The following is a 15,698-nucleotide window of genomic DNA, read 5'->3' on the forward strand; positions in this document are numbered from 1 at the left end:
AGTAACCTTTATTTTATAACCATGTAGCTCTATTTGAAGCATTAGAAAACAAAATGATACAACGCCTAGAATACCTATACAGTTTTGAGACATTCCTCTGGAAAACAAACACAAATGACATACTTTCCCTTGTAAATACATACTTCCTAAGTTCTTCCAAAAAAATTTCAAACAAAAATTAAAAACTTATTTTGTCACCAATTGTAGAAGAGGAATTGTTGCTAACATCAAGCACATAAAACATAATTTAAATGCAACACAGAACTTTACATGGTTTTAAATATTTTCTTTTTGAGCAATAGCTGCTAGCTTGCAGCTACCTATATGGATAAAGACACCACCCCTAAAAAGTTTCTAGAACATTTGAGAATATGGCACACACCTTTCTCCCTGAGTCCCGCATGTCTGAAGTGCAGCACAGTCTTCTGATAGATTTAAATTCTTGCTTCAGTTCCACATTTAAAGTGAAAGGCTCAAAATAAATTCAACCCTAGCATCTGCTTTCTTGGAGATAAGACAAGGGACACGCCCCCAAACAAACCCGTCTCTCCAAATCTTGAACCAATTCCAGAGGTGCAGAAATTTGGGCGTGTGCTTTGTTTACAACCAAAGGGACACAAACAAATCTACTTCCACTCTACTTGTGCTCAAGGAAAAGTTGAAAACTAGTTAAAACCACACTTAATTACCCCCTTTCACTGCCTGAAAACAACAGCAAACGTGGAAGTCTTTAACAACGAATGGTTTGGACTTTAAGAACTTTCAACAGTAGTAAGCAAGGCTTGGGTTAAGTAGTTTCAGAAACCTGGATATTAGAAGTGATCACTCAGACAAGAATAAAAATAGTGATATTGAAACAAGGTGTGGAAATTGCCCGAAATGCCTGCCCTTTGGGCAGGATTCCTATTTCATTCAATGTGATGAATAAATCCTTACCATTAAACAAATGACAACGAAGGTAGACACCAGTGTCACTCCAGGAAACCCTCAAAGGGTAAAACACCATCACTCATCCTCAAAAGGGAGCAAACAAGTGACCTGGGTCTCAGTGAGGCTCACTTGTTTCTGACTTCCAGCTACTTCTCTCTAGCTTCAGCCCAAAGCAGAGACATTTGTAGCTGTGAAGTCAGATCAAAGTCTAAAGTTCTAAGATCCCATGATCCCCATTCTACATGGCTCAAAAACACAGAGACAGAGGAGATATCTAACTGTATATATGCCACAAAACACTTAGGAATGTCATTGCATGCTCGTCAGTATTGACAACGAAATCAGTTTATTTATAAATTATTTATAGCCGGGTGGTGGTGGCTCATGCCTTTAATCCCAGCACTCGGAAGGCAGAGGCAAGCGGATCTCTGTGAGTTCGAGGCCAGCCTGGTCTACAAGAGCTAGTGCCAGGATAGGCTCCAAAGCTATAGAGAAACCCTGTCTCAAAAAACTAATAAATAAATAAAATTATAAATTCCCACATTTTTTTTTCTTGTTCTTTTTTGAGACAGGGTCTCTATAGAGCCCTGGTTGCCCTGAAATTCTCTATGTAAATCAGGCTGGCCTCGAACTCAGAGATTCACCTGCACATGTGCCATCCTACTCAGTTAATCCACACATTTTAAAACAAAAGATAAAGTCTCCTTCACAGGTTTTGTTTCAATATCAGACTTCAATTTCCTCATGTAAAATGATTCCCTTATAACAAAAGGAACAAATTATTTAAAACAGGCAACAAGGACACCATTACTGAAAAGAAAAGTGTGGCTTTAAATTTGATATTAGGTAAATGTACACACTCTGAACAGATACCCTCGAAATAGACTTGCAGCTGCTTAAGGTATAATGAGGCTCCTTAAGGTCTGATCAATCAGTTCTAATAGCTTCCCCACATCAACTCTTCTTTATGCTTAATTCAACAAAGTTGTTCATGCTAGGATGGCTAAGCATCCCTTATTACCAAATTCAACAACAGTTCATGGTTGCTGTTTTGGTTTGCTAACTTAGCAGATAAAACACACTAAGGAGTAAGACTGGTAATGAATGAATCTTCAGTTCATGAAATAAGGCTGATTAAAAACAACAAAACCAAAACTGAAGTCTGAAGAACGACAGCTCCACCTCTATGTTTCCAGAACAGTTAACAGTTTGATCCCACAACATCAGTGGCAGTGTCTTAAAAACACAGGGCTAACAGTCACTTTTCTATGCTGACCCAAGTACCCAGAGAAGGCAAAAGGAATGAAGCATGTAAGGTCTTCTGTTCCTAGTATTTCTACAGCAAATCTAACAGCTAGAATGACTTTAAGTCTCTTGCTTTTACATAACCTAAAATAACTTATTATTATTTGATTAGCTATCAGAGCTTCTACTTCCAACTTGAAGCGGCAACAACCCACCATAGCAGGAGAACCGATGGTCACCTCCTCCCTACTGCTACATGGCATGATGCTACTCTTGTCACAAAACAAGCCTCCAGATGTAAAGGACTATTTTCTGTTCCTGAAACTGTCATGCCTATAGTCCACATAGCAACCTCTATCTGTTGCCACCGAAACAGAAAAGCAGTTACAAAATAGAAGAAATAGCAGATAATCTTCAAACTAGCAAAGTACTGCTTTATTACAAGAACCTCAGACCATTAACCCTAGCCTAGAATCAGCCTGATTTTGCCAATAGTCACATGTTTAAAAAATTACCTCATACACGCTTATGTGTATACACACATATAAAATACAAACTATAAAATGTTACCCAATTATGCATATTTCAACAAAAGAACTACTGCTGAGACCACAGACCTCACAGTGTGATGATTTAGTTGAAGAGCTGATTCTACACAAGGAAAATAATTTTGTTTGTACACTGGATACTGTATTACACCACAAAGCAGAAATAGCTTGGAATGTACCTTTTTTATTTTGGTTTTTCGAGACAGGGTTTCTCTGTGGCTTTGGAGCCTGTCCTGGAACTAGCTCTGTAGCTCTGTAGACCAGGCTGGTCTCGAACTCACAGAGATCCGCCTGTCTCTGCCTCCCAAGTGCTGGGATTAAAGGCGTGAGCCAACACCGCCTGGCTTTGGGATGTATCTTAATTAGTTTGTATACTATTGGTTTTCAAATACCTAACAGTTAAATTAGCCTCACTGCTTTAAAAATCTACTTTGGAGATTTCCACTCACAGATTAGGATTTTTTTTTGGGAAGAGCTCAATACTTTTCCATTAATTAAATGTAAGTATTAACTGGAAACAAGCATACCCATGAATCAGACCCGTAGGTGTTGTTTTCAGTGTATCTTTTTTTAAAATTTATTTATTTATTAAAGATTTCTGTCTCTTCCCCGCCACCGCCTCCCATTTCCCTCCCCCTCCCCCAATTAGGTCCCCCCCCCATCAACCCGAAGAGCAATCAGGGTTCCCTGACCCTACTGCTGTCTGATAGAAGCCACCATGACATTACAAAACAAAGGTGTAGGACACTAGTCTTAATGGGAAAACAAATAAACAAATAAGCAAGCAAACCAAAACCAGAGAGAATTTATTAGTAGTCAAACTTTCATAATTAGGATGTTTTAACTATAAAAAAGGAATTGGTAGAAAAAAATTAGGCCATGTCCAATCCATTTAGATCCTCCTCATTAGCATTCTGCACACTAAAAAACATTAGTGTCAGGGATATTAAAAGAGAGGATACTTTTCTGAATTTCTGCCAGAAAAGGGGATACCTGGAGACTTATAAAGTAAATGGGATAGATGGATAAGAAAAAGTATTGAGTCAAGATGGTATCTTATTATTAATGAATTATCCAGTCAACACAGGAATAACTAAAGAACTCTTAAAAACTGGCAATTATTATTGATAGGTTAAAAGATGGTCAAAGAAGGTCAGCAAGATGGCAGATAAAGGTGCCTGCTATGCAAGCTGATGTTGATATCCATTATAACAAACCTGTTCACTCTAGTATGGCTAGGCATCTGTCATATTAAACCCACAGATCTCCAGATTCCACACAAAAGTGTAAGGAGAGAACAGATTTTACAAAGATGTCCTCTGCCCTCAACACACTCACTGTGGCACATGTACATGAACAAACACACACACCAAAACAGCAAAATAAAAGTATATTGTCATTTGTATGTTTATTATATAAGAAAATCTGAATCTAATCTAAAATTAGTTAAAAATTTAATCTAAAGTTAGTTACAACTGAGAAATGAGATTATGGGAGATTTAAAACTTCTGTAATTTGAATAATGTGAAGACTAGACTTTAAAAACTACATTAATTTACTTATGCGTGTGAACTTGCTGTGGCCAAGTGAAGAGAAAGACAACCTGACCTACAGGACTTTGAGCCTTCCCAACTTGGGACCCAGTTAGAGAATGTAGGCTGTCAGACTCGGTGGTAAGTATCTCTATCTACTAAGCCATCTTGCTGGCCCTTGAATTTTTTCTTTTTCAATAGAGAAAATAGAGACTTCTATGAAGCCTTGATTGGCCTGGAACTCGCTATGCAGAACAGGCTGGCCTCAAACTTGCCTCTTCACTCGAGTACTGGAATTACAGGAGTAATTATATTTTGCTTATATCTTAAATTAAAAAAATATTATTTATATGTATGTGCCTAAGTGAGTTTATGAACATCATATTTGTATGGGTGCCCACAGAGGCAAAAGAGTATTGGATTTCCTGAAAGCACACTTATAGATGGCAGCTACCCACATGATTTGGAACTAGAAAAGGAACCTAGCTAGGTCCTATGGAAGAGCAGTAAGTACTCTTATCCAATGAACCATCTCTCCATTCTCATGATTTTACAACTATGTGGGCAGAGAAGGTGCCCAAGGTTATACAGAGAAACCCTGTCTTGAAGAAAAAAAAAGTCCTGGCCCAAAGCTATGGACTAAAAATCTAAGGAATTTTATTTTTAATTATGTGTATATGTGTGTATCTGTGCACATTAATGCAGGTGCCCACAAGGACCAAAAGTGGGCACCAGATCTTCTAGGGCTAGAGTTATAGGCAGTTATCAACTGTCCTATGTGGGTGCTGGGAACTCAATTCCAGTTTTCAGTAACAAAAGTATGCTGTTTTTATTTCTTTAGTTTTGGTTTTTCCAGTTAGGGTTTCTCTGTGTAGCCCTGACTGACTTGTCTCTGTGGACCAGCCTAGCCTCAAACTCAAGAGATCAGCTTGCCTCTGTCTCCCAAGTGCTGGGATTAAAGGCATGTACCACCATATCCCAAACAGCATGCTTTCTTAACTTCAGGCGTCTCTCCAGCCCCCATATCAAAGTTTATAATACTCTATAAGCAGGAAAAGAAAAAAACCCCGTATCTTCTCCTGAGTAAATGGAGCACGGGGGCAAGAGGAGAAGGGAGAAGGGGAGAGGAAGGAGGGGAGGGGAGCGGAGTAGAGAAAAATATATAGTGTAATAAAAACAAACAAACAAAAAATCAAGAAAAAAAAACCAAACCTTATCTTTATTTTAAAGACAATTCAAGCTATTCTTTTTCTTTTCTTTTTCAAAATCAACTCCTTTAATTAGTAATGATCTTATTTAGTTAATAAGGGACAAAGACTAACTATGAAGTCCTGCGTCTGCTTCCAGAATCTTGGGATTACAAGTGTGTGCCACCAAGCTTGGCGGTAATAATTTATTAATAGTGATCAGAAAGTCTTTTTCAGAAGTTAATTAAAAATTGTATTTGTAACTAGTTTCTATTTTGTTCTTAATATTGGTGGTTTTGACTTGTGTTGGCCTGGAGCCTGGAACTCACAAAGATCTGTCTGCCTTGGTCTCCCAACTATTGGAATTAAAAGCATGTGCCACCAAGCCTAGCAACTATTGGTAGTTTAAATGAGCAGATAACCCCCCCCCCAAAATACCCAAACGTCAAAAATCAAAACCAAACACTTAAAGTTTCTTCCTATTTATAAAATTAACAGAAGATAATCTTTTGAAGCTAAAGCTAGCTTGGTTTTATACATTTAATTTGATTTATTTACATATTACCAGTCAAGTTCTCATTAGTTATTTCAGAAAGGCTTATTACACTGGAGTCAATAGTCAGTATGAAAATTACTCTGAATGTTTACATATGCAAATCATTTATTTTTTAAGTTAGTTTAAGAAAAATGTTTATGAAACCAATACACATTAGACATTAATATGTGTTTCAGAGGGCATCCAAACAGCCAACAGCCAAAGATTTGTAATCTCTGGTACCTCCAGGATAGGAGTTCAAATCACAAAGATACTCAATAGAACTGGCTAAAAAGGAAAAGCTAAGGTCACTGTTGGGCTGCACTTCAAGTAGATTCACACACTGTTAGGCTGAGCTGATTCAAACATGCTAAAAACCTGGTGGTGTCTGTTACTGTTCAACTTCCAATACCATAAATGGAATGGTTCCCAAATGGAAAGCCAAATGCATTGAAAGTAGTATGGATAAATATTCTGCTTCCTAGTCTGGGTGCAGGCTATCCGTGAATGTCTACTTCATACTAATGGAGATGTGTACTTATAATTTTTGCAGCTTTCTGAATGCACAAAAGACACAGCCCTCCCCAACTCTCCAAGTATTTGTTCTGTCCATTGCTTTCTTATCGTAATGGGCGAGTGTTCATCAATGCCCTGAACTACACTGGAGACTAGTTACATTCAGTCATACCACTGGAACTAGGCCTCCAATTTGCTCAGCAAATAACTAAGGCAAGGATTCTGGATGCATTTGAGGACACCATACTTTTAAAGAGTATTGAGAAGGAAACATTTTTTTGTAGGTGCTGTGTAATGTCTACTGACTTAAAGCAAGATAAAATGCAAACTTCAGCATGTGATACTGTTCTGCAGAGGGCTGCATGCATTAGATAAGGATAGTAAGAGTGCCACCGTCTGAGACTGCAAAATTCCATACTGACTCAAAATATGAATCAATTCTAACATAGTAAACACACATGATCTTTTTGCATTGTAATAACGTAGCCAAAACATGTTAAATTATTTTATGAGATAAAGTTTGACATTTAATGTTCTTTTTAATTATATATTTACCACATCAGCATTCAATTAATCTGTCACTAGAAGTTGGCTTAAGTTCCTTGTCACAGAACAGAGGCCTACAAGTTGCAGCATTTAGATCTATTTACAAAAAGAGGTTTCACACAAGCAGTCTGAAAGTCTGACCCGGAGACATTTCTGGTTCTGGCCTTGCAGAGCAGGTTTAAAGTTTGAAAACTGCTGAACACTATCTGGTTTTCCAGCTTTCCACAAAAAAATTTAGAAAGCGAGTAAACACTGGCTCTTAGTCTCCTGCTGCCAAGAAGGAAGAGCTTGGGGGTGGGGTGGGGGGGCATGCTCCTACACTTCCCTTAAAGACCTGGCTCATTCCCTGTGCCCTACTGCAAATCCTGACTTAAGTAGTTCACCACAGGATGACAGATGGAACGATCCTGATCGCACAATAGACTTTGGCTTAGCTTTGGTTATAACTCTGACAAATTTTGTTAACAGTCCTTTGAACATAAAACTTAGGTAGAAAAGAATGATTCTAAATGTCAAGCAGCTTGGATACTGATCTTGTAACCATGTGACTGGACAAGTTAATTACAGGAGCTTATTTCCCATGGAAGTGAGTAGATTTAATTATATGAGTGGTTTTTGTTGTTTTGTTTGTTTGGGGGGGTGGTTGAGATATGGTTTCTCTGTAGCCCTGGCTGTCCTGGAACTCACTCTGTAGTCCAGGCTGGCCTCAAACTCAGAGACCCACCTGCCTCTGTCTCCCAAGTGCTTGCTGTCTCTCCTATCAACTCCATTTACAACTTTTTAAGTTCTTTTTGTCTCTTAAAAACAAATTTTGACTTTCAAAGTTCAGAGAGTAATAACAAAAACAAAAAAAGACAAAAACAAAACCAAGAAACACAAACACATCCCTCAAACCACAAATATGAAAATAAAAATATACAAAAAAACCAAAAGCAAAAAACAAAAACAAAAAAACCCAAACAAAGCAAAATGAGACAAAAAGTATCAAATAATGAGTTCATTTTGCATTGGTCAACTAACTATTCCTGCGCACATGGGCCTACCCTGAGGTGTGGTTAAAAGATCCAGTGAGACATCATTGGAAAACAACAGTGTACACTGCTATGAAAATAGAAAAGCAAAAAAAAAAAAAGAAGTATGTATAAGTCAAGCAGGTCACCCCATGAAAGGAAGCAGTCACCTAAGTTATCTGGGAGTCCAAACCTGCAGTTTAAAACAACCACATACAAATACATTTTCCTGCTATTTTACCATTTGTTATGGTTTGAGTGTGCAAAGCTCCCCGTATCGCATGTGCTTGAACACTTACTTGATCCTCAACTGGAAACACTGGTTTGGGAGGTTATGAAACTTTCTAGACATGGCTCACAACGGTATATGGTCATAGAAGCTAAACTCATGATTAGAGGCTGAAGTCTTTTACTTCTTGGTCAGCTGCCAAGAAATATGAACCAGTCACCGCATGTTCTACCAACACAGCCCAGAGATGCTCCCAAATACTATGCCCTCTCCACCACGATGGGATGTATTCCCTAAACTGTGAGACAGAATGAATACCTCTTTAAGTTGATTCTTTCGAGTGTTCTACAACAGCAACAAGCCACAACTAACAAATCAATCCTCTAAAACCTGTTTCTAAGCACAACTACAGGGAGAATGATAACAAGGTGTCACCCCACATCTCTAACTAGTAAAACTAGTGTGATATTATCTTGATATTATCAGATTTCAAAGAAACCTAATAGTGATCTTTATTATGTAGCAAGAATGGTTAAACAGTTGACTTTCAAAGTTCAGAAAGCGATAACCTATTGGCTAGGCATTAAAGGAGTCAAAGTGAGAATGTTACATAAACTTTTACGTCAGGTAGACTTAGTTTTCAAGAGCTATTTGTTTTCAGTTATTAGGCAACTTACACTGTAATGGGATGCTATTGGGTAGTTCACACTGATGATTTTAAATCTATGTTTTTTTTTTTTTAATGTGAAACAGGGTTTCTCTGTGTAGCCTGGCTGTCCTCGAACTCCACCTGCTTCTGTCTCCTGAGTACTGGGATTAAAGGTGTATGTCACCACTGCCTGGCTTAAATCTATGCTTTTAATATTTTTTCACATATTCAAACGTAAGAGTATTTTATGCGAAATTCTATTAAGATAGTAAAAGCTCAATCATTATATACAATAAGCAAAGGGAGTGACCACACATCTCTGAGGTCATTAATCAAGTCTCCTCACTGTGTTGGAATGACTAGAAAGAAAAATTTCAGAAAACTCCAGGGTCAAGTGTTTTCTTTTTCTTCCTTCCTCCCTCCTTTCTTTTTTTCATTTTTTTTTTTGAGATGGGTTTTCATCTATCTCAGGCTGGCTTTAGACTAACTATGTAGCCAAGAATGACCCTGACTGATTCTTTTTACACTTCTAGTCCTTACAGTGTCTCTGATTAACTTAAAATACACTTACAAAGGGAATCAAACTTACTTGAAAAAATGAAAAGACTAGCAATACATTGGAAGAAAAATCTTTGCAAAAACCTGAAACCAGACTGATACTAGAAAAATATAAAGACTGCTTAAAACACAACAATTCCTTTAAAATTCTCACCCCCAAAATAAGAAAACACCCCAATTATATAATCACAAAAAAAGCTGGGCATAGTAGCTTGTACCTGTAATTCTACCACTTGAGAGGCTGAGGCAGGTGGACTGCCCTGAGTCTAAGGCCAGCCTGGGCGACAGAGTTCAACCCCGTCTCAACAAAACAAACAAAACAAAAACAGAAAACAAACAACCCCCCCAAAACTCCCTAAACTAAACCAAACCAAAAACCTTCCCCCAAAAAAATCCCCCAAAGGTGAGAATAGCCACCTCACTAAACATACAGATGGCAGGTGGGTATGTGAAAAACAGCTAACATCAACATCACCTGGGTCCTGTCATTTACTGAGTAGTGAGCTACTGTCACACAAACACGGACAAAACAGATGTTGGCAAAAACGTAAACAATAAAGGCTGCTAGTGAGGTGCACACCGGCACAACCATTTTAGAGGGCACTTCGAAGATACCAACTGAGTTCCTTGGTATATACCTCTCAAAACTGAAAACTCATGTCTGCATCAAAACTTATACACAAACTTTATATAATTTAAATTTATACAGTCAAAACTTGGATACAAAGACACTAAGAACTTAAGTAGACATAAAACCAAATTGAAAAAAAAATGACATACTGAATGATTCCAATCCTGGGAAAGGCAAACACCACAGGATAGAAAAAGTAAAAAAATAGATCAGGGTTGGAAGGATGAAGAAGGAGAACACAGGGGGTGTTTAGAGCAGTGAAATGATTTGGTAACAACAAATACGTAATATCACAGCCTAGCTAAAACCCAAACATGCAGGCTGAAGAGATGGCTCGGAGGTTAAGAGCACTGGCTGCTCTTCCAGAGGTTCTGAGTTCAATTCCCAGCAACCACAAGGTAGCTCACTACCATCTGTAATGAGATCTCATGCCCTTTTCTGGCCTGTAGGCATACATGTGGACAGAACACTGTCTACATAATAAAAAAATAAATAAATAAATCTCTAAAAAAAATAGCACTGGCTGCTTTTCCAGAGGTCCTGAGTTCAATTCACAACCATTCATAATGAGATTTGGTGCCCTCTTCTGGCCTGCAGGCATACATGCTGGCAGAACATTATATATAATAAATTAAAAAACAAAACAAAATAAAAACAAACAAAAAACCCCAAACATGCACAGAGTGGACATGGAAAAACAGAGGAAACTGTGGTGGACAGGAGATGGGAGGTTATGTAGAAACTGTACTTACTCAAATTTTCAGTAAGGTTAAAAAAATAACAATAAAATTAAAAACAAATTTAACAGTGACAATAAAATTAAAAACAGGGCTAGTAAGATGGCTCAGTGGGTAAAGGAACTACTTACTGGCAAGCCTGATGACTTGAGTTCAATTTGTGGGAACCACACAGTGGAAGGAGAGAACCAACTCTTGGAAGTTTCTTCTGACCCCTACATGTGTAAGTAACTCCCCAATAAATAAAGGTAATAAAAATAATGAAAAATCCACCCAGGAAGTGGTGGCGCATGCCTTTAATCCCAGCACTCGGAAGGCAGGTAGGCGAATCTCCATAAAAATATCCAATAAAAAAACTCACAAACTCAAAATCATTATTGCTGAGATCTGCTTGCAAAAGATATGAAAGGATGTTACAGATTATTCACTTTTAGTGGGATATTAGAAACTATGAAATTCTTCTATGTTTAAATATTGAAAAGTAATAATTTGACTTAAGGTAAACTAAATTATATGATTGAATAAAAACTAAAAAAAAAAAAACCACATCCACCCTTACAATTTCCTAGTTAGACAACCCAGGAAGTAAACCAGACAATGGTATTATGAAATGTGGATGGCCATGATGACCTGGCCAGTGTGAGCCCTGGCCACTGCCCTGGGCTTCCCAAAGGCAGATGTACCCTGGACTGAGGACAGCACCGGGATAATTTGTCTCCAAGGCTCCTGACGACAGCTCATGTAGACAATGGGGTACATAAACGGGTACAGCCCATGTAGGCAACATGGTACACACATTCCCAAGGAGGCTGCTCTTAACAGCCTCACAAGGCTGCCACGGAGAAAGGATCCTGTTTGGTTTAAGTGGTTGAGCGAATATCTTTTTTAAAATTTCTGTTTTGTATGTATAGTTGGAAGAGCGTGGGGGCTCACTTGGAGCTGGAGTCAGAGGTAGTTCAATGTGGGTGTTGGGAATCAACTTAGGTTCCCTACAAGCAGTACATGCTTTCAACTGCTGAGCCATCTCTCTAGACCCACTAGTGTTTTCATTAATAAACTTGTTGCAGGAAATGACTAAAGGTAATCTTCCATCTCTTTACTTCCTAAACTGGCATTATGCTCTTTGAACTAATCCTCATAAAGAATGTGTCTGACACACTAGGAGGGGACAATATGAGGACGGGACTGGACAATTTTTACTTAAGTCTGATTAGAATGGGTTGGATTGTCACCAATCCTATTGTGAAGAACTGCTGCAACTCTACCACTTCTAGGGTTTCCCACTGTCTTGACAGCACTGGCATCAACATAATCACAGGACTCATAATCAGACACAAGTTATTTATGTATATAATTATTGTTAAGAGCATAAAGTGAGTCTGAGTACCATAAATATTCTTTTTTAAAAAAAAGATTTGTTTATTTATTATATACACAGTGTTCAGCCTCCATGTATGCCCTCAGGCCAGAAGAGGGCACCAGATCTCTTTACAGATGGTTGTGAGCCACCATGTGGTTGCTGGGAATCAAACTCAGGACCTCTGGAAGAGTAGTCAGTGCTCTTAACCTCTGAGCCATCTCTCCAGCCCCCATAAATATTCTTTAAAAAGGGGTTTTCAAGCTACTAGCTTAGGACACAATGCTCTGAAAAGTAGCAGTAACTCAGAAACACACCAGCTCATCATATATCTAGGGCAGCTAATTTTTTCAAGTGTGATCAAATGCTGAGGGCTGAATTGATATTTAAGCTAAATGGCCAGAACAACAGGCTAATGAAAAGAACACCAACTTCAAAGTCAAGAGGGTCTTGAAGTGGTTTATGTGTAGTTCCAATGGACTACATACATGATATCAGAATCAGCATTACTCTTCAAAGCTCCCTTTCTAACACATGGAAAACAGGATCCATTTAGAGACAGGTATAAGTGCCTACTATGTGCCAAACACCAACCACTCTAAAAGCTTGGTAATATTAGTGAGCAAACCAAAAGATTTTGGCTTCCTGGTGTTAGCATAAATGAGGGAATATAATACTAAACATATAAAGCACATGGGGATGATAAACACCATGAAAAACAGAAACATCATAAGGAAGACTAAGACGACTCCCATCCTGCTGTGGTTTGAGACAAGGTTTCTGTGTCCTAGCTGTCCTGGAACTCACGCTATAAACCAGGCAGGCCTTAAACTCAGAGATCGCCTGCCTCTTTAAAGCATGCGCGACCACTGCCTGGCTGGAAGTAAGATTTTATATGGATACAAGGGAGGTAATGGATGGTTAAGACAGATCTTAGAGAGAGGCAAAATGGCCAAGCGAGGTTAGCCAAATGGACAGGTTCTTCAGTGGATATGAGAGCATACAAAGTCTACCTAAAAGGAAGATGGCTAGTTTACTAGATGCCAATTATGTGCTAGGTACTTTATAGATGTTTTGTTTTCTGCATAAATTTAAAGTTTGTAATAATTCTCATTTAAAATAAAATAAAAGGCACACATGATTTTTACAGCAGTTAGCTTAAAAGAACAGTTTTCTGAGGAAGACAGAGGAATGTTCTATGTATACCACCACTTGAAACAGACCTGATGTAGCTGAAATGACAACAGTCATGTTCCCAGAACACAGACATGAGCTTCCTAAACACCTCAGCAGAACGCCACCAAATCTTACACGTCTGACAGGGAGACAATCTGCTTTTCCTCAGAAGAGCAGAAATGAGCTCCTGTACTTTATGAGCATGAAACACTCCTTCCACAAACGGCACTTTACTAATTAAATCTTCAGGCAAGTATTTCTTTGGAAATGTCCTTAAAAGCCTAGAAATAAGTAAGATTAATGGCATTTACTCTGAGGAAATGAGGTAATTTTAGGTCCATTCAGTCCAACTGGATAAGAAAACATTTTAGGGTATGACTGTGAAATAACATAATGAAACAAAACCAAATTACTTAATATGCACAATTTTTAAAACCTCAAACAAACAAAACTTAGATCCCACCAAATAAGAAATGATCCTAGCCACTGGGTAGTGGTGGCGCATGTCTTTAAATGGGAGGCTGAGCCTGGCGGATCTCTGAGTACAAGGCCAGCGTGGTCTATGCAGCAAGTTCCAGGACAGCCAGGAATGTGGAGAAATCCCATCTTGAAAAAATAAAATGAAACAAAATGAAAATGATTCTAAAACAGATTTTCTATCTTCAACTCTTATCTTTCCATTTGGTAACTAAAGTTGTTCATGGTTAGCTACAGTTTCTTCGGAAGCCCAGGACTTCCCAAACTACAATAAACTGATATCTGTTGTCAAGTCCCTAACAAAATTAGACAACAATGATCATTGTCCCAGGCATGACTGTTGTGGAATAATCCTTTTGTGCACAGTGTGAATATATATTGCTGTGACTGGCTCAATACAGAGCTGAATAGCCATTAGCTAGGCAGAGGTATAGGCAGGACTTCTGGGCAGAGAGAGGAAGTAGGAGGAGATAATCAAGTTGCAGAGGACATGCCAAGGAAACACAGAGGAAGTCGGACATACAGAATGAAAAAGAGATAAAAAGCCTCATGGTAAAACATAAATTAATAAGAGCAAGTTAAGTTATAAGAGCTAGTGGGGCAATTGTAAGCTAACGCTGAGCTTTCATAATTAATAATGTCTTTGTGTCTTATTTGTGAGCTGGCAGCCTGAAGAAAAATCTGACTACACATGACCTCATTTGACTCCTGACAAGAGTTAGAGAACGGCTGCCATACCTTAGAGGTAGATCAGGGAAAATTAAGCACTTGGTCTTTAACACAGGATGCATGAACATGAATGAACACACACACACACACACACACACACACACACACACACACACACACACACACACACCCTTGAATGCTCTTTAAAACTGTCCCCATCGTATTACTTTTAACTAATGGATTTTTAAATGCTAGTTTCTTCTGTCACTTAGGAACAATTAATACATAAAATCAACTTCCACTGAGTGGCAGTCATCACACATCTCAGTTTCTCTCAAGGCCATGTTATCCAGTGGAAAGTAGACATGCAAGCAGTAGCCTCTGTGGGGAAGAACCTGAGGCTGTCTGGGTCAGTCTCTGATGGTTGCTGGAGCAACAACTGCATGCCAAAGGACATCAGATAGTTCTACTCTGAAGACTTGTACTACACCAGAAGCCACTTAATAAAAATGTGGAAATGGATAATAAACTAATCTGGCTTGTGTTAACCTCTGCAACTACTGTTTCAGGTTAGAAGATTTTGGGGAAGACGTGAGCCAATAGTGAAACAAAAGCTAGCAGCAATGTATCCAGAGCTTTCTCCAGAGTCCAGCAAAACTTAGAACATTACTTGTGGAAACATCTGCCTGTTCCCATTTCAGGATCCTGGCTTGCTGATTTGGTACTGACAGAAGCCCAGAAGCCTCAGTACAGCAAGTTTAGACCATATACATTCAGTGTCCACATTCACTAAACTTCTCACTGGCTTTTTTAAAAAAAATATGTATTTATTTATTATGTATACAATATTCTGTCCACATGTGTGCCTGCAGGCCAAAGAGGGCACCAGACAGATGGTTGTGAGCCACCATGTGATTGCTGGGAATTGAACTCAGGACCTTTGAAAAAGCAGGCAATGCTCTTAACCGCTGAGCCATCTCTCCAGCCCTTTTACTGGCTTTTAATGGACACATTTTCACTGAAATAATCCCACACCCACTAGTTTGAGAATGTGACATTTTACTAGCACCCATGATGCTTTCTGGTGTGTAAAATATTAAATATATTCAGGAATATTCTGTTATAGATGCCTTTAGAGGGATGTTGACTATGGCCCAATGCTTATT

The 15,698-nt window shown here is 38.5% G+C and overlaps 1 protein-coding gene across 4 annotated transcripts in view; it reads right to left on the bottom strand.

Annotated features, from left to right (window-relative positions):
- Xpo7 (exportin 7) overlaps positions 1 to 15,698 on the bottom strand; it is an 83,861-nt gene that overhangs the window by 44,351 nt on the left and 23,812 nt on the right. For 2 of the 4 annotated variants that reach the window (XM_075950271.1, XM_075950269.1), the window contains exon 1: positions 383 to 438. The exons of the other annotated variants lie outside the window; for them this stretch is intronic. In XM_075950271.1, the coding sequence (XP_075806386.1) occupies positions 383 to 403 (21 nt within the window). In that variant the 5' untranslated portion in view covers positions 404 to 438. Of the gene's footprint in view, positions 1 to 382; positions 439 to 15,698 lie in introns of those variants that run through there. 4 annotated transcript variants of the gene reach the window in all.

This window comes from Microtus pennsylvanicus, chromosome 15, assembly GCF_037038515.1.
Source record: "Microtus pennsylvanicus isolate mMicPen1 chromosome 15, mMicPen1.hap1, whole genome shotgun sequence".
Taxonomy (NCBI): domain Eukaryota; kingdom Metazoa; phylum Chordata; class Mammalia; order Rodentia; family Cricetidae; genus Microtus; species Microtus pennsylvanicus.